The 23265-nt window shown below is 36.1% G+C and overlaps 2 protein-coding genes across 2 annotated transcripts; both read right to left on the reverse strand.

Annotated features, from left to right (window-relative positions):
• Positions 1-4451, reverse strand: LOC110105117 (probable pectate lyase 5). Its single transcript, XM_020834490.2, has 3 exons — positions 3198-4451; positions 2911-3116; positions 1-407 (listed from the first exon to the last, which is right to left on the reverse strand). The coding sequence occupies exons 1-3, from the start codon at positions 4212-4214 to the stop codon at positions 179-181; spliced, it is 1452 nt and encodes a 483-aa protein (XP_020690149.1). The 5' UTR covers positions 4215-4451; the 3' UTR covers positions 1-178.
• Positions 4452-8354: 3903 nt separating this feature from the next.
• On the reverse strand, positions 8355-22283 carry LOC110105119 (poly [ADP-ribose] polymerase tankyrase). Its single transcript, XM_020834491.2, has 6 exons — positions 22007-22283; positions 11497-11588; positions 11332-11410; positions 9077-9171; positions 8911-9006; positions 8355-8813 (listed from the first exon to the last, which is right to left on the reverse strand). The coding sequence occupies exons 1-6, from the start codon at positions 22176-22178 to the stop codon at positions 8745-8747; spliced, it is 603 nt and encodes a 200-aa protein (XP_020690150.1). The 5' UTR covers positions 22179-22283; the 3' UTR covers positions 8355-8744.
• Between the last annotated feature and the right edge of the window lie 982 nt (positions 22284-23265).

Consider the following 23265-nt stretch of genomic DNA (forward strand, 5'->3'; position numbering starts at 1 on the left):
TGAAGACAAAAATACTATTTAATAATTTTATTTGAATTCTCTACACTACGAGAACATAAAAAACATGATTTTTTTTTTTTTTTTAAATATAGCAACCAATAAGCCTTACAGTAATCTATGTAATGTGTTTTTCTAATATCATGCCATCGAATAAATAGAGCCTTCACCAACATAACCGTTACAATTGGAGAAAGAAGAGAAAAATAATTGGCAAGTACAAAAACGGCCCAGGTTGAGAAATAGGTGGTGCCACGCCACTCCCAAACGCCATGGCCAGATATCCCGTAAGCCCACTGCCACGGCCGCCCATTGCTACACCTCCGCCGCCCCCATCACCACCACCACCATCGCCGCCGCCGCCACCGTAATTAGCTCCGCCATTACCTCCGCTCTGCCCTCCATTATCCCTGCCATTTTACAGTAATATTAGCAACAGAACTGAAATTTAAAGGCATAAGTTAGTATATCATTGCTTGAGGCTGATAGAGAAGATTTTGACAACATAAGTTGGTTAATTCAGAGTTTAAGAAGTTCAAAAATGACGCTTAAAGAAGTTAAGTATGAAAGGAGGAGTATCGCAGTACAACCAGAACAACTTTCACAAATAACTTTTAATCTTACTTTTGCTGAAAGAACTTTGATGTTTTTCATCTTTGTTTTTGATCGATCACAGGGCAACATAACAGCTGAAATGATTGAGATTAATAGGTGTTTTGAGTTTGTTATACAAAGCTTGTTTGAGTGAGATAATCAGTTGCGATAATAAGGATAAGATTAATGAGCAAGAGTTAAAGATTCAATAATTTAAGGACCGAGATTATGCTATACAGAGTCTAATTAGAGAGGTTCTTCAAGCAAAAATCAGCTGGAACGTATTGTTCAGATGTACTCAAATCTCTTTCTGAATGACTAAGTATGTTGTAATTGGCCAATTGAGAGATTATTTCGTGCGGAGACCGAACATAAAAAATCATCCGATCTTATCTCTATGAACAGTAAAAACACACTTATTGATCTTTACCACTATTTTACTGTTCATCGCTGCTGTTTTTTACTATTCACAGAGATAAAACTGGATGATTCTCTATGTTCGATATCAGGACGTAATAATCTCTCCAACGCATTAATGATTTAAATGGGACTAAAGCGCAGCATCGCTAGAACTTTTTTTTATCATTCGGGAAAGTCGCTATAAAACTTTAACTACTACAGAACTTGAAAAACAATTGGGCTCTCAGTCCCGGCAAATTATTGCATCAGGTCACCGGACGCGGAAAATAGGTTCAGACATCCAATAAAAATTTGCCACGTCACCTACGCTTTTGACTACACTTTTGACTTGCGCTTTAGGTGCGCTTTGACTGCCTTTACCTGCGCTTTTGATGCGCTTAATTTAAAATAATATTTTATTAATATTTGGACCTATCTCGCGTCCGGTGACCGGATGCAATAATTTGCCCTCAGTCCCAGCTATAATCCGTACAAAAATCATGTTACCCTCAAATTGACTATTTGTGTAAGCCTGTCCCACCATTTCAGAATAAAACGTTGGGCAATGGGGCTCACCGAAAATGTCTGTGCGGGTTGGTTTCAACGCGAAACGGACGATAGCCATTTATTAGAAAGCGATAAATACACCCCGTTAATGTGCTATCTACACCCACTCCTCCTCTTAACAGAGTAATACCACTCTGTTCGAGCTCGCACAATTACTTACGCCAAATATTTCACATCATATAAGATCACAGAAAGGCACTGTAGATGCAAGCGAGAAGATTGGAGCATCAGTAGGTGAAGCTGAGTTTGTCACTCGCAAATCCGGGACGGCATCTAAAGACCAATCAAAATATGTCACATCATTTTTTTTTTTACTCGGAACCGACACTAGGTATCGCTTCGTACCAGATAAAATTACGCATTCGGACTAATATCCGGACCATCCAGTATCCGCAAAAAATAATTTCTGCTCGCCACAGTCAGTAGAAAAAAGCTCTTTATAACCACCTCAATCTCAAATTGATTAAAAAACAATTATGCCCCCGCTCAAACACATGTAATAGTCAATCACAAAATTAAATTGAGAGTAGCCTGAACTCAACTGACTCCAATAATTTACACTTTAACTTAGGATTCATTTGTGACACTTTTCTTGCCGTTGTATACAATAATTTTTTAGTAAAAAAGTTAAAAAAAAAAAAGAAATGAAAAAAATATAGCCAACAGCAAGACTTTGGCTTTCTTATTGATTCTTAAAACATTTTTTTAATAAAAAAATTACTTTAAAAAATACTAAGAAAACAAAGTCAGCTCCTAACGAACTCAAAGACTAGGCAAATTATTGCATCCGGTCACCTGACAGAGAGATCCGTTCGGATCTCTCTCTGTCTACAGTAAAAGCGCAGCTACTGTAGCATACTTGCGCTTTACTGTAGATAGAGAGAGAACGGTTCGGATCTCTCTCTGTCAGGTGACCGGATGCAATAATTTGCCCAAAAACTAAGACTTCGTTTGGAATGACTTCTTTACTTCTTTTTAAAATAACTTTTAGTAAAAAATTAAAATTATTATACTAAAAGATTAGAAGACAACTCAAACTAGGCCTAAACGGTAAAACTAACTCTCATTGCACATCAGCTTATTTAAATCATTATTTATTTATTTATTTATTTTTGAAAAATCGGCTTATTTAAGTGGAATTAGATATCCTGATATTATTTATCTGTCGAAGATTCCCAGGAGCAAAAGCCTGTCAGTTCTCTGCGACAGCATTACCCATTCGCCCACGATATGCTTTGACTACCGAGACCACAAAGGTCCCAATCCAATTATATAACACCGCTATCCTCACCCCGAATTAAGTCAATTTTACGCGCTCAATCCAAAAATGAGAAGCGAGGGCAGTGAAAGTACCTCGAACCGCCGAGAACGCCGGCGTTGAGAGTGAGCTGGTCGATGAGCCCGACGGGCTTCGGCGAAACGCTGGAAGCCTTCGAATAGATCGTCTCCAAGCCATCTCCCGACGGAATAAAGAAAGCCCCGTTAACCATGATATCCCCCTCTGATCTCCAATTCCACCCGCTCCAATCCTTGTCATCACTGTCCACTCTCTTGGTCACCTGCAGCCAGCCATTAATCCACCCATTCTAAACCCTAAATCAAATTGTCAAATTATACCGACGAGCTGATAATTCTCTTACCTCCTTGGCGTTCGGATCAGGCGGAGCAATGTAGCGGTTCCCCTGACTATTCACAGTCGGATTACCGCTTCCGCCGATGGCGTACATTTCCCACTCCGTGAAATCGTTGTTAACGATATGGAAGTAGCCGAGGCGACATCGCGGCATTCGCTGGATGAGCTTCTCCCCGAAGCGGTTGAAGGCGATGGTGACCTGCATGCCTAAATCCGGCGAGTAGTTGTCGCTGTGGCCGAGCAGCATCACCTCGTTGTGTCGGGAGAAGTAGTTGTTCGAAATGGTGATGCCGGTGGATCCCATGATGGCGTCGATAAGGCCGTCCGCGCAGTTGGAGAGGGAGCAATGGTCGATCCAGATCTTGCGAGCGCCGAAGATGGAGATGCCGTCGCCGTCGGATCGGCTGCGGAAGCCGGTGTGGGTCGGAGAGGAGCGAACGTTGGCGTTGCCGGCGGGGACGCAGTCGTGGATGTGGAGGTTGTGGATGATGACGTTGGAGACGTATTGGAGGGTGATGCAGGCGCCGCCGGAGATGTGGACGTCAGCGCCGCGGCCATCGAGAGTCTTGAAGCTGTTAACGAGGAGCTCTTCGGCGAGACGGATGTTCATGTCGGCGGAGAAGACGATCCAAAGGGGGTCGTCCTGGATGGCTGCGTGGCGGAGCGTACCAGGGGTGGGGTTTACTGGGTCGTGGTCGGACGAGTCGGTGACGACGTAGATCCGGCCTCCCTTCCCGCCAAGCGCGTCGCGGCCAAAGCCAATGCCGCAGTCTGCAAGGCGCTGGCGATCGGATCGCCAGTCGGTGGTAGAGCACCGCCAGCAGTCGTCAATGGGGTTTCCAGTGAGGCATTGCAGTTGGCTGGAGAGGGCGCGCCGGCGGGAGAGCTCGATGTGGCGAAGGACGCCGCCGGCGACTGATTCAGGGTAGGGGTGGGAGGAGTTGGGGTTGGGGAGGGGATGGGCGAATGGGAGGAGAAGAATGTGGACGAACTGGATAAGTAGACTGCTCCGGAGGCGGAGCATTTTGCCGGCGGTGGCCGAGAAGTAGGGTTTTGGGTGTGGAGTGATTTGGTGAAGCCAAATGGGGCGGGGATTTGTTGTATCGGAAAAAGGTGCGAACTTTAAAAATAAGGATCGCTGCTATTGTATCGGTGAAAGTGGGTTTAAGCTTTTGTTTATTGGATGTAGTGGAACGAGATAAGAGGATGTAAATGCTACTTTGCTCGCAACTTGCAAGACTTGATTTAGATTACGATGAAATTCAATAAAAATGAAATATTCAAATATAATATCTAAGACAATTAAATTATTAAACCCCAACATCATAAATGTCCCACAAACACAATGATTGTTTAAGAAATATTTAGAGTAAATTCTAAAATAATAGACTTTTTTTTATGTGATTTAATATTCAAATGCCTTATCTTAATATTTAATCCAAATTTATAAAGACTTAAGTTTCATTTGAGACAGCTTTTTTATTAATTCTTAAAGTAATTTTTTAGTATAAAATTTTTAATTTTTATATTAAAAAATTATTTTAAGAAGCAATAAAAAAACCATCCCAAACAAACATAAAAAACCATCAGAAATATGTAGTGAGAGCTCTTAAACTCGCAAGTCTAATACATTCTCTTCTCATTACTTAAATCACCTCTCCCTAAATGGCAAGTTCAAACAGCTCCGACAATTAGTATTAAAGCATTAGCTACTCATTTGGTTTATCATTAAATTAAAGATCCTTATAGCGCATTTTTTGGATTTTGAATGTCCAAAAGGTGAAAGTTCAAAATATCATTTAATTTTCATCCAAATCTTTTAGAACAGGACTTTGGAGTGCAAGAAAACTATCTAACAAATGATATCAATGATCATTAGTTATTTTAGATCCTAATCAGCAAAATTTATCATAAAAGGTGAAAGACAAGACTAAAATTTATTACAATATGCACTTCCCACATAAAGAATTAGAATAATTTTAGTGAATTTTCTTTAAAATAAAATAATAATTTTCATGACTATTTATTCCAAGGTAGCTCATGATTCTTAGTAAGTTGCCCAATAATCCTAGCTAAGGCTCATTAACCTGTGACTCCTAAATTTGCAAGAACAACAACTAACAAATATTTGTCCCACTATGTGAATTTTTTTTATTGTGTACTATTAAAAGTCAATTTTTTATTAAAATCTAACAAAAAAATATAATTTCTAATACTTTCTACGCCAGCCTTTTTATGTCTACCTTATTCTTTCTTAACATAGACTGACTCTAATACATCTACTCTTCTAATCGAGTCAATAGAAAGCGAACATTTAATGCAACCAAATCATCTAAGATGACTCTCTTTAATTATCTGTCATTGGAGCTACACTAACATTTTCACATATATATTCATTTCGCTTTCTAACCCTAAGTGTAAAACAACTCATTCACCTTAGCATTTTCATCTCCACAACACTTATCTATCTTAATTTTATGTTTCTCTTTTCATGGCCAACGTTCTCTTCAATAAAGCATTGCATGTAAATTTGCAGAAAATATCAGTAAAATTAAAGTAACTGCTTTAGACCGCATTGAGCAGATATCAGAAACAAATCTCAGATTTGTAGGTCACATGAATACAAAGTGAATAAAATTAATGTAAAAGGGCTGGAAGATCTTCAAGGGAAAAAAAAAAAGATAATGAAGACAAAAGTTAAGAAAGATATTCCAATAAAACCCATTTCCACATCAAACAACACTAAATTCAGGATAGGCTTTAGATGATGACGATGATGATCATGGCCTCTGTAGCGAGCAAAGTAGCATGATATGGAAACAAAAGAGGCGAAAAAGAACTCAGTTTCAAAACTATTCAAATGCAGGGTACTAATTTTTTTACCGGTTGATGAAATTGGATTTCTAATAATTAGAGAAAACGGGGAAAAAAATAGCTGAAAGATGCAGTTGCTGCTGCTACAAGTATGAATGCTATGAACTAGTCAGACGATAAAACTAAGGTTTCATTAAGGACGGTTTACTTACTGTTTTTTAAAGAAGTTTTTTAGTTCAAAATTTTTAACGAAGCCTAATCCTGCTTGCTGTGTAACCTGATGGCAGATAAGGAAAGAAGGAATATAAATATTTTATGAAAAATTGAATGATAGGAACCTCTTACCAACTCCCACTTTCCAAGTTAAGAGTGGCCGCCATCCTACATCCAACCTTCACACTGCCCACTGCTGTGGCTTTCTACAACATAGTCTGCACCGCTGGATTATAACGACAAGTCAACAAGAATTTGTATAGAAATTAAATGGAGATTGTGACCAATAAAATCTCAAGACAGATCATTTTTCATCAACATTAATATCATCATCAGCGTCTCTTTTTAGTACTACAATAAAAAAAGCAGGAACTTCACAAGAAAACAGTTGCAGCCATGTTGAAAGAACAAGATGGCAGCGCAGGAATACCACCAAACCAAATATCTAAAAATAAGAGTATGTCAGCCATGCAAATAATTTGATTATGAACCTATAAAAGAAATTATGGACCATAAGAAACAAGAAATAAGACATGCCTCCCAACCAAATTTTGGATGACAGCATCAAGTGATGAAAAAAAAAATCATGATATCCTAAACAAATCTTTAAAAGAGACGAATGCCAAAGACATTAGTTTTATTTTAAAGTTCTTATATTACACTCATCTTAGAAGAAATACAGTGAGTATGAGATAGATCCTATAAAAATATCCTAACTCATATTTTTTTTTCATCGACTGATTCGATGTTACATTTACCACCATTATTCTTTTATTTTAGAATATTCAATAAATCAAAGTGAAATATTGTGACAACTTTTATGATGGAGAAGAGTTTCGCTTGAAGTAAAGAAAAATGATTGATGAGGTTCGAAAATTTTAATTAATTTTTCATAAATACCGTCTTATGCACATCCAAATTCCGAAGAACATTAAAAAAACAAAAAAAATCCAAAGAACATTTGCAATTTCCTTGAAGTTTCCTGTACACCAATTTCAAAATTCCAAGGAAACCTAAAAACAGATCACAAAGACGGATACATACGATCAACGATTACAAGAGCTATGCCTTCAAGCGCAAAGAGGTTCTTGGTAAGCTTAAGATAATAGACCTTAATTGTGGACTGGACAGCAGAATTCAGCATCAATAAGTTGATTCCATACGAACTCAGAAAAGTTTAGAAATGAGCGCAAAAAGTGTTTGAACTCCAGAATATAATAATTTCAATTTGAGTAACTGCCTGCTACGCGAAAAAAGATTTTTTGGAAGGTTTAGTACAAAATAACTAATTAAGATTTGGAAAATATAAGTAAGCTAAATTGAAAAAAAAATGCAAATAAAATAACCAGAACTTTCTCTATAAAGAATTCATCTATTGTGCATTGAATTCCAGCAGGAACTTAGAGATGAGAACAAACGTGAGTGTACCAAACATGGGAAATTATCATAAGAATTAACTAAATACAAATCAAGAATAAGGGCTACAAAACTAAATTATGTCCGAAGGGTCTACTAAATATCTCTTAAACATACTACCAGGAAGCCTTTTTTGTCTGCCCGCACCAAATCAGTATGGAAAGAAAAAGCTCCTAAACTACCAATCAAAATCTCAGCCTTGATCAAGATATGCAATTCAAATGATCATGTTCAAGTGGACAACAAAGATAGCGAAATCAAATAGGCATTTTTAAGTGTGTTAAGCTTTAAAACATAGAACCATTGTTTTGAAGTGTTATAAGCTGCCAGAAATTCCTTTTACAAAAAATTCCAAGTCTTCACCTTAAAGCACTCCAGCAAAGATTTTAATGAAACCCCATTTAAAAGATAAAAAAGCATAAATTTTTATGGCAGTTGTTAAATAATCATGCTCTAAGGATGAATAATAAATTGTTCCATGGCCTTTATCCAAAATAGAAGTGGCATGTTGTGTGCCACATCAAGGAGGCCTTGCAAAGACCAATCACAATGCGAACTTATCAAAAGTAAGAGAAGGCACATAGTTAAAAAAGGAAAATATTGGTTAACGCACAAATATATAGTCCATATTCATATTAACTATCAAAATGTGCACCTCTTAAGTTGTCCACACGGGCTTGCTTAAGCATGGTTATAAAATTCACCTTTATTCTCCTACGCATGATTTGGAATGTCATCTTTCTTGCTACAACATCATTCAAATTACATTCTTATATCCGCTACAAAAATTATCATAAAGATGAATCTTCTACTATGCTATTATCTATGGAGCATTGTCGAATACTGATGGAAGGAAGATACTTTAAATGTAAAATGAAAGAAAAAAAAATGTTTTGACCAAGAAAGGAATAATTTTTCTGTCTAAAATACTAAATGACAAGAAACTGTACTTTAGTAAACTAGTTCAACCATAACTTCAGCTTAATTTCAATCCACCCAAAATTTAATATTCCAAACTGTGGTGTGCTAATAAAACGTCAATCACCACTTAAAAATGGGATTGCAGCCGTTTCTAGCTTAATTATGTCAATAACTGTTGTGAGGCTATTGATTAAATGCCAACAGCTTGCTCTAAAATCCTCCTAACCTCCGTCCCTGGATCTGCGAGCTCGGCTGGAGTCTGTTAAAGTTTGAAGATGATAAGCAAAAGAAATGTTGAACTGAAGCTAATTAGCTAAATGTTTAGAAACTAGTGGTAAAATTAGATAATAAAGCACCTTTCCATATGCATTCGTTTCCTCTGGGGATGCCCCCATTGAAAGCAGTAACTGAACGACATTCAAATGTTCTCCTCTGGCAGCATAATGGAGAGGCTGATAATATTGAAAATAAGTTCAGTTATCATAAAGCATACAACCAAATGCACAAAGAATAATCAGAGACCGTATCGCCTTCAGCATCAGTTGTTGCCAGCATGCGCTGCACAAGACTAGAGTTACCGGCAGAGTTGATTAGAAGTTCAACAATCTCAGCATAGCCTGCAAAAGGTTATCAACGTCAAAAAAGATCCAAGTGTGATAATGAGCATGTATTCATGCTGACAGGAGAATGTAGCCTCTATTCCCAGTAATGTAGCTTTCACAGTACTTGCATTTTTTGTTTGCTACTGTGCTATTCTTCCATTTTGGTTGCTCTTACAACTGATTTCTGGATAAGGTGTTACATGTTTTTAGCAAAGTGGCAATCAGATAGGGTACGAGTTTCATGTTTTTTGAAATGATAGATCCTCCTCTCGAATTGAGGATCAACTCTATCTTGATATTTTCTTTCCGTTCTACTTGATTCTTCCAATAAATGAATAAAATTATTATTTTTCTGGTTTTCATTGGAGTTTGGAGGAAATTTCTCACTGTTTATTCAAAATTGATAGGGTTTACTTGAAATCTTCAAGTGTTTCCTATCAGATTTCTCAGCTTAAATTGATGCTTATCTTTCAGCTTTAACTAAAAATTGAGTAAGCATTGTGTTGGGTTCTCATCTAAGCCAAACTTGAACAACGATCAACCACTATAAAAAAATTAGCATGCTTACGCAATGTTTCTGAACCCAACACAATGTTTGCTATGCTATTCGTACATTTTTTGTTGCACTTACACCTTACTTACAAATAAGGTGCTATAGGAGTGTAATGAATTGTTCATTTAAGCTTTTTACAAGTTTGGCTTATAAGGAAGAGTGCGATGTATTTGAATAAAACTTATGAGATTTCTCAACTAGTGTTAATACTTATTTTTTAGGTTTAAACTTAAATTGAATTGATTTTCTGATAGGAAATACTTGAGTTCGCAAGTAACCCTAAGGTAATACTTGAGTTCGCAAGCAAGCCTAACCCAAATTGGATAACAAACAGCGACTGGATTGCTGTCCACAGCAGGAAAACACAGCAAACTGCTGTTTATAGCAGTAAAACAGCAGAATTTCAGAGGAAAACTGAAAGAGAACTCAAAGCAAGACTTGTATTCCACTAGACGATGAATAAAATAGCAAAGATACAATCGTTCTTCAATTCGAGTGGAAGAACAACTCTCCAAATCTCCGGCAACGCCAAGAGCCCAAAGCAAAAGAACCCTAGATCTCAAATTGCAATCAAATTCAAGATAATCCATAATTCCATCCTAAGCACCTAATTAACCATAAATGAGACATACAAAATACCAAAACAGTGCTTTTCATTCAAAATTTCCCTCCCAAACTAATTTTTACTCAAGCATGGGCCCACCCTGGTGTAGTACCGAACCGGTCTCGGATGGACCGGTCCAGCCAGACCCAGGAGGGGTCAGCGTAACATTTTCATCAAGGCTTTTCACAAGTGATTTTCATCTAAGCTTTTTACAAGTTTGGCTTATAAGGAAGAGTGTGATGTTTCAGATAAAGCTCACAAGATTTCACAGTTGAAGTTAATACTTTTTTTTTTTTTTTACAGTTGAAGTTAATACTTCTCTTTTAGGTTTAAACTTAAATTTCATTGATCTTATGCCAATCATATCTACTAACCAATAAATGAGAAGGCTATAAATAGATGTTTTGAGGCATAAAAATTATTATTTTTCATTACATTAAAATTTGTTATTCTAGTTTCAATCTTGTGTAGGAAGTAAGATGTGAGATTCCTTTGAGTGCAATGCAAGTGTGACTATTGTGATCTTAGGAAGTCATCTCCTTGTACATTCATTAGATCAGGATTTTTTCTTTGGTGAACTATTTCCTAGATCTAATTTTTTTTTCTAAATAATTTTTATTGGCTTGATAGTGCTTTTAATTTTGTTCAAATTTGGCACAATTGAGATTCTATTTGTGACGATTAAATTACAACTGCCCGTTGATTGTAAATGTTTCAAATTTCTTGCTAATTTCTTGGATTTACTCAATTGTTACATTATTGTTTGGGTTCTCTTTCTCATGTTTACTAATTACATATAAAGAAAATAAATTGTTGAATTATTTGACATTTTAAGATCAACAAATCATAAATTCTCTTATATGATTACCATATATCGCATAATTATTAACCCAAAATCACCCTGCATCACATCACATATTCATACACGCACCAAGAGTCTAGCTATTGATAGACAATTTTTATGTCCATAACACTTTAACACAAAATTATTTTTTCTAAAGGGAGTACGGAGTTTTACCTCCAGCACAAGCATCATGAAGGGGGATTGCCCCTTCATCATCCTTGATTTCTGAGTTAGCTCCTCTTTCCACCAACAGCTAGGAACAAAATTTGATTAGCATCTCATACACTTAAGTTACTAAAAATAAGACCCAAAAAAAAAAACAATGACATAGATTCCTACCTGGACGCAAGAGAGGGAGCCATATAAGCAGCACAAATGCAGAACAGTTTCACCATCTTCTATAGGATCATTGATACTTCCAATATGGTTATCTGCATTTCATAAACAAAGCTTTTACACTTCTAATAAGTAAACTATATTTACTTATAGTACATGGAGAAAAAAAAAATCAATTCTTTAAGAGAGAGAAGCGTGAAAGTAACACTTTAGTCGAGGATAAGAATTAGTCTTAAGGGTTGTTTGATTTGCTGAAAAATAAATGCAATGTATTTGAAAAGTTTTGAATTATTTGGATGAGTGTAAAACAAATACAAGTGATTATTTTTTTGTTTAAAGTAAAATAAATGTAGTGTAAAGCTTCACAATGGCGGTAACCATTGGCCAGCAAACAATTGCAGCAGTGGGTGCTGGCCGACAATAGTGATGTAAATATGTAATGACCCTTAAATTTATATAAGACATGTTTTGACCTACAATAGTCAAATAATAATTCAAGAGTCATTATAAGTACAATTTCCAAATAATCTTTGTCATATGATAGATAATGATGTGCTCTAATTCTAATAATATTTTTTCTAATTTAATAGGCAATGTAGATATGAAAACAAGAAGCTTCCTATTTAATTGCAATTCTTTAAGAAATTGACACATGTCATGTTGGTACAAGTAAGTTTTCTAGGACCGTTAGGTGTCCATTGCAAACTGATTTCACCAGAGCATTATAGACATGTTGGATTATTTTATGAATATTTTTTTCATAATTTTTTAATCCCCAAATTTTAAGATATAAAAGAATGTATAAAAATTATATAGTAAAAATTAAACAATTGGCATCATTATATTTATATCCTTAATATATTTTATTATAAAAATCTCTTTCCACTACATAACTCTTCATACGACTTTTTTCCCTTTCTTATTCGTTTTAACCATAGAAAAGAATAAAAAAATGAAAAGAAAAGTGAGGAGAGAAAACCTAGAGTTTGAGAGTCGTAGAGTTTTTTTGCCAGTCGGTCTAGTTGGAAAATTTGCTAGTCTCGAGGTTGGTTATCGTTACCCGGCCTCTAATTTCAATGATTTTGCTTATTTTATATTTTCTTAATTTTACTTTGATCAAAATTTGCAAAAATTGCTACATCTCGATTTAACAAACTTCCACCGTATACTTTTTAATACATTATAATTTTATACATTCTACAAATATTGAAAGAAATATATTGAATTTTCACATGGTATTTTTGTATTTTGGGGGAATACCTAATTTGGGGAATTTAGATAAATATGAAAATTAGATAAATAATTGTCAAAATCTCATAATATCAGTATATAACATGCATACTTGCTATAATTCATCAATTGTGGTCATTACATGTGAAAATTAGTATATTGATTTTTCTTATGAATGTCACTAGTTATGATTCATATGTATATTTTATATGCACTAGAATGATATAACGAGCTGAACATTACGCATAATATCACTTGTTTACTATGTTATATGTGATATGAAATGTGTTTGTATAAGAAAGATTGAATATAAATGATTGACTGATTTAGGCTGGTTGGAGACATGTTATCATGTGCAGAAAGGTGGCCGACAAACTTTCTTTTAAAATAATGTTTGTGATGTAATCCTAAATGATATAAAAAAGGCATAATAAGACATATTGATATGATATGATATGCCGGCGGGCAGAAAATGATTACTTTTAATATGACTAATGACATTTCAAAATAATCTCACTTCTATGTATACGTTTGAAACTATCTAGACTAAACAAAACACTAAATGTTCATTTAGTGTACTCTTCCTTAAAATTCACATTAATAATTCAACACTTTATATGGGTATACATGTATTTAATTCTTTTAGCACTCCATGTATGCATATTTCCTCAACACTTTCATGACTAGATGATACAATCAAGGTGCTCTGTCCCTTCAGTTTTTGTTCATTGTCTGCTAGGTTGTCTCTTTGTGGGACTTGTTTTCCTCAATTTTTCCCATTGGCAACTGCCCCTTTGGTTTGGGTTGCTGCCCCTTTGGTTTAGGCAGTTGTCCCTTCGGTTTTTGTGCCCATTGGCTGGTGTTTTGATGCTTCATTTTCCCCTAGGTTGTTGTCCCTTCGGTCCCTGTTTGCTGCAGCTTTTAAGGAGTTTCTAGTGGTTGTTTGGGTGGTGCTTTAATTAACTTGCATGAAATATTTTTTATCTTTTTTCTTCCCTATAAATGGGGCTGTTTTGTGGTAGTTTTAGGATATTTTCTAAGAATTCCCTCCCTCCCCCCTTTCCTCAATCACTTTTGTCAAATTCGTCCCCTATTTTTCCTCCTCCGCCGATCCTCCACTTCATAGGTTGTCTCCTCCTCCCCATCACCCTCCTCTCAATTGTTTCTTCTTAATATCTTTGCATTCTTCACTTCATTTTTATTTATTTTTATTACTATCTCGCCAAATTACCTTCTCTTTATTCATGATCATTTTCTCTCCTAAACCCCAATCATAGCCACATTTCTATTCCCTTTAAAAATCTACAAAATATCCAATATTAAGACCATAAATTTAGCTTCAATTCACGCCAAACTACCTAAACACTCACTAGAAAGATCTAGAAAAATATTTGCATGACTAAAATTAGAAAACAATGAGTCCCCTACACTACATTTGTTGTAGTAACAACCTATGCTCCCACTGCATCAATTATGGTGTCAAAGGGAAGCCTAAACTTACAATTAGTACTCCTATAAGCTATGATGCACGGACACGGAAACGGCGACACGGACACGACACGACACAGGAAACGGTAATTTTTAAAAATATAGGACACGGGTGCGGCGTGGACACGGCATAATGTTTTTTTATATAATATATAATAATTTTTAAAAATATAGGACACGGACACGGCGTGGACAGATGGCTCTTTTGAACTTTCACCTAATCCACCCCCGCTAGTAGCAGAGCTCATTTTGCTAACAAATCAATCATACGTATGAATAAACTAAATTAAATTGATATGAAGTGAAATCAAAATATCAAAATAATAAGACAGCATGAATACAACAATATACCAGTCTGCCGGGGGGTCCAAGGGGGCGCTGCCCCCTGGCGGGGTTCGACATGCCCGGTCAGGTCGCGGGGTCAAGGGGCAGCGCCCCCAGAACAAAAGTTTATTGTAAGAGTAATTTTGAAGTTCTGCTTGTTTTTAAAGTTCGTAAGTTGTTTGTATGGTAAGATACCGAGCATGTACCTAGCAGTACCGAGCATGTACCTAGCAGTACCGAGCATATACCTACCAGTACCGAGCATGTACCTAGCGGTACTGAGCATGTACCTAACAGTACCGAGCATATTCCTAGCAGTACCGAGCATGTACCTAGCGGTACCGAGCATATACCTAGCAGTACCGAGCATGTACCTAGCAGTACCGAGCATGTACCTAGCAGTATCGAGCATGTACCAAGTGGTATCGAGCATATATTGAGCAGTACCGAGCATATACTGAGCGGTACCGAGCATGTACTGAGCGGTACCGAGCATGTACCTAGCGGTACCGAGCATGTACCAAGTGATACCTCATTTAATAACCGAACATGCATGTCCGATTTTAATTTTAATTTTTTAAATTGCGACACTCCAATGCCGTGTCGGACACGTGTCCATGCCGTGTCCGACAAATGTCCGACACTGCATACCCTCTTTAAGTGCCGTGTCGGTGCATCATAGCCTATAAGCCTTTATCCTTTCATATGTAATATTTTGAATGGTGTTTCTCTGTGTCCAATTGATCTCACTTATGAAGGCATATGATGACATTGTAATATAACCATTAGAAATAAAAAATCTCATCGATAACCTCTTCAAGCAAAAAACGTGCTACCAAAACTCCCTTGGATATATTCATAACATTATCAAACTATCTTTGGATGAAAATTTTATCCCGGACAATAGCTATTTTATTCGTACAATAAACAAAAAATGACATTGATTTGTTTGTCGGGACACTGGAGCACTTCTAGCTAAGGAGATTTTCCAATCACATCATCAAGGAGAACGATACTTCATCCAAGAAAAATTTATAGCAAAAGAACTTTTGATTGACGCGTCTAATAGATATAATTCTTAGCTTTAAATTTTGGATTAAATTAATAATGACTAGCAAATCTCATGCCATGCTTAAAAAAGTCTACCAAGGAAACTCCATATATCTATGAGTTAAGCATCCATTGCAAACCCATTCCTTAATAAGCTTGAGTGAATTATCTCCTCTTCATGCTGAGAGAGAAAGATGCATCATGAGAATAAAATCTATTTTTTGCAAACAGCATAAACAAAAGTTTAGTATTATCTTCAAAATCACATGCACTGAGTTCATATCAATGAAATTTGATTATTTCATGTATTTATGTATTATTATCAACATAAAAGTATCATCCCATTTAGGTTTTGCATCTTGCTAGTTACCTCTTTACATTCCTAGCATATTTATTTTATCTCATTGCATGCAGATAATTTCATCATATCAACATGACCATGGAACTCAAAAAAGGAAAGTGTATTTAGACCAAAGATTAGAAACTTTAAATGTGATATTTAATAAAATTATGGCTAGGTTTGATGAACCATAGTAATCAAATTGATTCTCTAAATAGGATCAACTCTAACATTAAAAACTCATTGGGGTAGATCTAAAACATTTGTTAATAAGTCACTCATACATCCTTAGCAAAGTTTAAGCCTCAAGCATGCCATAATCCATTTTATCATATTATTGTTAAGGAAAATATTGATTGCCTTAGTCTTGTCAAATCAACACTTGCCCTAATATCACCTAAGGTTTTCTATCCATAAATATATAAGCCCCAAGAGATGTTACATGTTGTTGATCTCATAAATTCCCTTACAAGATGATTTTTTAATCATATTAAAGATATAAAAGACCATAAGCTCTTTCCAATGATAATATAAGATAAAATCTCCTAGAAGTTGATTATTTAGTTTAACCTAAACTTGAATTTCAATTAAATCAAAGGTTGCCTAAAAAAATTTAAAAATAAATTAAAATTAAAAAAAAAAGTTTCCTTTAAAGGTGCACTTGTGCTGACATATAAGCTCACACTTGAATTTTCTTGAGATCTAACCTTAAGCTTGGGCAGCTCATACAAGTTAAAGCTACCAGTTTACCAATCCCTCCACATTCTCCAACTCTCAAGGAATTATATAATTAGAGTGCACATCTACAAAATAGTTAACAATTTTTTTGTCCTAACAATTTTTTGTCCTATCTAATCAAATATATCAAATAAAAGCAAGAAACATATGTGGGTTGAATAAAACTACATATTTATGAGCTTTATGCTAAAGGCTTCCTTCAGAAAGTGTAGGTCCAAAAATATTGTTGACACCTAAGGCAGATAGATCATATTGTTTAATAATTACTCAAACATATTGTTTAATAATTACTCAAATTGGTTCATTAAAAATTAAGAAAGTAGTTTTCCTTCCTAATATAGTATTCCTTATCAAAAAAGAGAAGAGAGAGTGATGAGGACATCGACAGACACTAAAGGCATGTTTATCGACGAAGGAATCGCAAATCTACGGCCACGATTCAGCGCCTCTACTTTTGACTCATATTTCATGATATGTTGTTTAGTTGACCGTTTCCAATTTTTACCCCTTTGGGGAGATGTCATGTCATTATAGCCCGGAGGGCAATTTAGTACTTTTCATGTTGTTTAGTATTTTTTGTTTTCTATTTTTACCCCTTTGGGGAACTGTCATGTTATTGTAGCCTAGAGGGCAGCTTGGTACTTTTCTTTTGAAGAGTGGAGACCTATATACAGTGGTCTCATATGTTGTAATCTTTTGATGAATGCTTAATTAATTTTTATTTGCTTCTTCTTCTTCTTGCATGAGAGCTAGAGAGAAGGGAGAGAGCTCAGAGTGAGCAAGTGCAAAGCCCACCAGTCATTGGAAGAGTCCTCGGCTCATGATTTTCCATTTATCTTCGTCTTCTCCACCTCTTTCCTCATTCCCACCCGCCGGCCTCCAATAACCCCACCACCGTCCAAGCCCACCACCAAGCTCACATAATTCCACCTTCCCAAGCCCACCGTCAACTTAACCCCCACCAACCCGCCCCTTTTCCCCCACTGGCTCCACCACCCGTTGATGTAGAACGGGTAGGACGGCTCTGCTAAGGAGAGGATCTAAGGTTATTTGGACAGCAACTCTGATTCCAACACAGCAGCTAGAGGTCTTCCAAGGGCTGAAGAAGAATGGTGGACAGCAGTTTTCCTCTCCCAGATCAACAATTTCATGTTCCAAACCTTCTTAGCAAGAGGTGGAACAGCAACTAGGAGAAGTTTGGACAGCAACGGATTGAATTTTGGGGCTGGCCAGTTAGTGTGGAGCTGCAGAAAAACTGCTGGACAGCAGTTTAACAACTTCCAGAAATCTGTACAGCAACCCTGTACTGCTGCGGGAATCTCTGGACAGATTAACGGGAGAGAGGAGAACTAGGGGAATTATTTTTCCATATTCCCCTCCCAGATTTGGGAAGTAATTAAAGGCTTGAAATTTCTGGTTGCTGGAAAATCAAGCCCAATAGGAAAGTGGAGGTGGAAAGGAGAATGGGGAGAGAGAAAGAGAGAGAGGAGAAGGGGCGGCGGGATCCAAGGGAGGCTGAGGGAATTCAACTCCTTAATTCAAGAAATGAGTTAGGGAAATAAATTCAAATTCTTTTCTTTAGAGGGGGCCGGCAGCTTTTAGAAGGGATTTCACGTGGAGGGATAAGGAATTAAATGGTGCTTTAATTCCCTGAGATTTTGGGAATTCTCAGATTTGGGAATTCTTTCCCAAAGAGCTGGAGTTAAGGAATGAGAGGGGGCCGGCTGTGTATGGAATTGGAGGTGGGTTTGTTTCTTAATTCCAGGTCAGGCTTTAGAAAAGAATTTAAGAGGTGGGGCATGAGGGGGGTTTCGGCCAAGCAAGAACCAAGGAGCAATTAATGTGGAGGTTTAAGGCTCATTGATTTGAATTTAGGAGTTAGGAAAGTGAGACAATGAATCAGATTTGAATTTAAATTCAAATTGATTTCAATTGAGCACTTTCCAATTGGGTCGATGCCACCTAGGATGAAAAAATAATAACTCCATATGTCATGAGATTTGGATTGGATCAAACTCAAAACTTTCCTTTCTAGGAATTTTGCAAATATGGAAAGTTAATTTGAAAATAAAAAATCGGTAACTCCTTTATTTATTGCTAGGCCACAATTAAGGAGCCATTATGATGATTGACATCTTCATCATGGCTTGAGCAAGGTGGTGGCCAGCGGCTAAAGGAGGAAGAGGGGGGTTGTCGTCGGGTTTGGGGGGGTTCTTGATGGAGCTTGGGTTGTAGTGGAGGAAGCTAGTGGATAAAGCGGCGGAGGATTGAATCTCGGGTAGGGCTTGGCGTGGGGAGGAGGAAAGCAAGAGTTGGAGAAGAAAACAATAAGATAAAATAAACCACAAGTCGAGGACGCTTCCAACGACTGGTGGGTAATGCAGACGCTCACCTTGAGCCTTCCATAGAACTCACACAGAGATCTAGGAGAATTGAACTCACCAAGAGATCAAGAAACTATGAACTCACAAAGAGAACACAAAGAGAAGAATTTCATTTTCCATCACCATCCCCATTACAATAGCTTAAGGCCCTATATATAGGCCACAACATGAGAAAACTTAAAATTACAAAATCGCCCCTTGGGCCACAACACTCACACAAACCAACCTAGGGGTAAAATAGGAAATACATAAAATAAGAGCTAAAATTTAGCAAAATAACTCATAATTAGAGATTTAAATTATAGCCGTCGATTTGTGATGCCTCCTGTGATAGATGCGACAAATCTTCGTACCGATGTCCGCATCACCCGTCCCCACCCAAGCCTAAACCCACCGCCGACCCACCCAAGGAATTCCCTCATTATGATGATTTCAATCATCATAACTCCCCTCTTAATTTAGTTTCAATAGAAAGGAAAGTAATTACCACAATTTGAAATTTGAAATTCAAATTTCAAAACTGTCCTTATTTGCAAATCCTAATTAGGAAAGTACTTAAATCCAAATTGATTTGAAATTCAAATAGAAGTGGATTTCATAATAACTTTCCTAATTCCTATGTGCTGATTTGGAAACGCACAAATTGCTCCCACACTCCCTCTCTCTTCTCTTGAACCCGCCGGCCTCATTAATGGGCTCTCCCATTGTTTTTCCTATTGAGGTTTCAATCCTAATTGAATTTGAATTCAATTTTCAATTTGATTCCCTCCAAATCTAATTAAATCTGAAATTTATTTCAGATTTATTGAAATCTTCTTTCAAACCCTAGCCCCTCTCCCCTCTTCAAGCCATCGGCCCCTCTCCCTCCCACTCACGCCGCCAGTTTTCCTGCCCACTGCCATCTCTCTCTTTCTTCCTCCTTGTGTCCCCTCCTCGTGCTTATGATGAATGACAGATCCCGAGGTTGATCACGGTTTCGCCTACAACGATCGTGGGGAGATCGACATTCTTCTCTCTCCTTTCTACGATTGGGAATACAACGAGACTGTGGAAAGATACATCAAGCGCATCATCTACTGCTTAGCCGAGACGATCGACCTCCAAAAACCCAAGACGCCTTGGCTTCTCGTTGGGAGAACCACTACTTCTTTGCCCGTGGCTACTTTTCCATCAACAAAGACCTTCGACGCCATCTTCCTAGTGGTAATATCCTTCTTCATTGGACTCGCCTTCCGCCGCTAACCCCATAGAGTGCATGAGTGAAGGTCATCAAGGTGAACCTCTCGTTGTTAAGCGATGGGTTATGTTATGAGTACCTAGCATCTACTCTTATCTTGAATATTGGATTGAATTATTTGGTTAATCTCAATTGCATGTCTTTGGCCTAAGCAATTTGAGTACTTTAAATTCATAGTATTCTTTTATGTGCTAGTAATAATTTTGCTTTGGCTAAATTTTAGTCGATTGTTCCTTTTGATTTTGCACGTAACTCCTATATGTTTCACATCAGAGAGACTTTCAAATTCAATTCATCGTTCAATAATACAATGCAAACTAAAGACATTACTACTTAAAATAACAATCCAACAAACTAATGAGGAATAACCATTAACAATACTTAATAAAGGATAATCATGATAAATCTAATCCTATATAAAATTATAAATAAATCAAATAACCTAATTGTTATAAATAAAATAGCATCAAAATTATCCTAAAGAAACATATTGCCATGCATCACTTCCTCATTCAACCTCAACCTCCCTATGCTCATCATTAAATAGACCTTCAATTGAAGAACTTGTTCTGAGGGCTCTTTCTTTATCAGTAGACTTTATTCATAGAATTATAAGAAACAAAAAGGTCAACAATGGTCATGGTGTCTTATTGCTTAACATCATGATACTTGGGTATCATGCAAAGCTATATCGTTCCTCCTTAGTTAATTGATGATCGCTGAGAAACTTATAAAATAGCCTAACAGACACAAGTTCCTTTAGCTGGCTTCAAATTTGATTGAAGATTTTGGAGTACAGCCATTTCAACTTTAGCTCAAAGAAGTGGCTATAATTGTGCTCTTAAATACTAATTCATCTATCCATGAATATATGGCATACAAATCCTTTGTCCTTTTATTCAGATTTTTTAAGAGTATTTATTAACTACTTAATGAAGATGTCTCCTTCTACAAATTTCTTATGTTACCCCTATAATTAATTCACAAATATGTTAGATCCATCAATTCTACTAATTGGTATTGATTAAATGAGAAAAAGAGAGCTACATAAGATTGCTGATGGCTCTATTTTTCATATTGATTGTATTAATATTTTAAAATGACCCTATGGATATATATGGGTACCAATGGAGCATTCAAAACAAACTTCTCTATAAAATTAACATACATATTTTCTTTAAGAGTCATATTCAAAATCATAGTGCAACACTTCGTATACTTATACATATTTTTAACTCATCAAATATCGCATACATGCATCTCTCATAAAGACATCATCACTACAAGCATAATCCCAACAAACAACATGTAGAAAAATCCACCCATTAATGGATAGATATGATTAGTGCCAAGTACTATTACGGATAATATACACAGATACAAGTATTTCAAAAAGATCTGCAGAATAATCTGAACACTTCATGCAACACTCACTGAGAATAAATGACTATTCAGTATTCACAAACCCAACCCCAGATAGTCTTGTGCCTTAATATAATAATCTTGCTTTCTCTGGTCAGAACCTTAACATCTTTTAAAGCTCTAGCAAACAAGAGGAAGAGATCTTTAAAATTGGAAGAAAATTTTTATGAAGAAGTTAACAAATCGTATATAAAGAATGGAAAGATGCGATGGCCTATTTATCGGCACAGTAGGATTGCAAATGCGAGGAAAAGGTGCAGAAGAACTGAAGAAGATAAAGTGGCGGGAACATATCGATACCTAGGGCAACGCGGAGCGCGTCAACGTCACCGCTCTTGGCTGCGACAGCGAGAGGGAGGAGGTGCGGTGCGATATCGATATCAGGATCCCAGGCTTCACCATCTTCGTCGAAAAGGCCTTCCTCTTGCTCCTCGTTCTGATCCATCCCGTTGGGCCTGGCTGGAACGGCCATTATCTTTGTGTCTCCCTCTCCCCCACCAAAGGCTTAAGAGAAAAGACTTGCCACTCTAGGTCAGCGAGCAAGAGAATTCGCGCGCCACGTAACTACGTTGTACAGACAGATCATCAAAAATAATAAAATTGCTCAGTATATCCTCCCAAAATTATTTGCAAGGAAGAATTTTAAAATTGTAAAATAGGGATATATATATATATGTGTGTGTTATTATTATTATTATTATTTTAAAAAATAATTTAGTGTCTAAATTTAATTAAAATATAAGTCTGAAAATATATATTTAATTGTAAATAAATTAACACTAAATTTATTTTTATATAATTTAAATATTTGACTATAATATATGTCAAAATAAAAATTTTAATGGTAGATATAAAAATGTCTATGAATTTTAAGAAAATTTATTGCGTGCGGTTTTGGACAATCCGGATGTCAATTAGGATGCGCCACATCATATACAGTGATGATACACAACATATTGGTGACGTGGCACGTCCTGATTGACCTCCGGACAACGTCTGATGACCTCACCTAATAATTTCACGAATTTTAAAGCAGACATGCAAGTCCCTTTTAAAATTAGTAATATGTAGTGATTAATTAATTTTTATACTGCACTTAACATAATTAATTCAATTTTAAAAATTGATTAAATTTTAATTAGAATATTATCATATAATTATTTTTTAACAAAACTTAGCCGTCTTTGTTGACATGTTATTTTCTTAACCATAATTTCAAATATATTTAAAAAATAATAATTTTTTATAATAAAATTTTAAGATACCGTGAAAATTTTATTATTCAACTTTTAAACAGGCATAGCCTTTATTTATTACTTTTCTATCACAAAAATAATTAAAAAAATGAGGTTTTAGTTATCTTTTATATCGTCAGAAAGATTAGCCAAATAACCATATATCATTTATAACTCTCCATTTTATTATTTCTTAAACGTATTTCACTTTTTATATATAATATCTTACTATCCTTTTCATTATATTTGGTTAAAGTATTTATTTTTATTATTTTATTTAATAAATTTCAAAATAAAATTCAAATATTTATTTATATCACCTTC

This window comes from Dendrobium catenatum, unplaced genomic scaffold (genome assembly GCF_001605985.2).
Source record: "Dendrobium catenatum unplaced genomic scaffold, ASM160598v2 fragScaff_scaffold_292, whole genome shotgun sequence".
Lineage (NCBI taxonomy): Eukaryota > Viridiplantae > Streptophyta > Magnoliopsida > Asparagales > Orchidaceae > Dendrobium > Dendrobium catenatum.

What these genes read in the sequence shown, in the direction of transcription:
- LOC110105117 (XM_020834490.2), bottom strand. Translation starts at nt 4,214, where the DNA reads ATGCTCCGCCTCCGGAGCAGTCTACTTATCCAGTTCGTCCACATTCTT. An exon ending in CTGATCCGAACGCCAAGGAG is followed by an intron (nt 3,117 to 3,197) that starts GTAAGAGAATTA and finishes GGCTGGCTGCAG; the next exon opens with GTGACCAAGAGAGTGGACAG. An exon ending in GGCGTTCTCGGCGGTTCGAG is followed by an intron (nt 408 to 2,910) that starts GTACTTTCACTG and finishes GTAAAATGGCAG; the next exon opens with GGATAATGGAGGGCAGAGCG.
- LOC110105119 (XM_020834491.2), bottom strand. Translation starts at nt 22,178, where the DNA reads ATGGCCGTTCCAGCCAGGCCCAACGGGATGGATCAGAACGAGGAGCAA. An exon ending in CGCGCTCCGCGTTGCCCTAG is followed by an intron (nt 11,589 to 22,006) that starts GTATCGATATGT and finishes TATGAAATGCAG; the next exon opens with ATAACCATATTGGAAGTATC. An exon ending in GCTCCCTCTCTTGCGTCCAG is followed by an intron (nt 11,411 to 11,496) that starts GTAGGAATCTAT and finishes TTTTGTTCCTAG; the next exon opens with CTGTTGGTGGAAAGAGGAGC.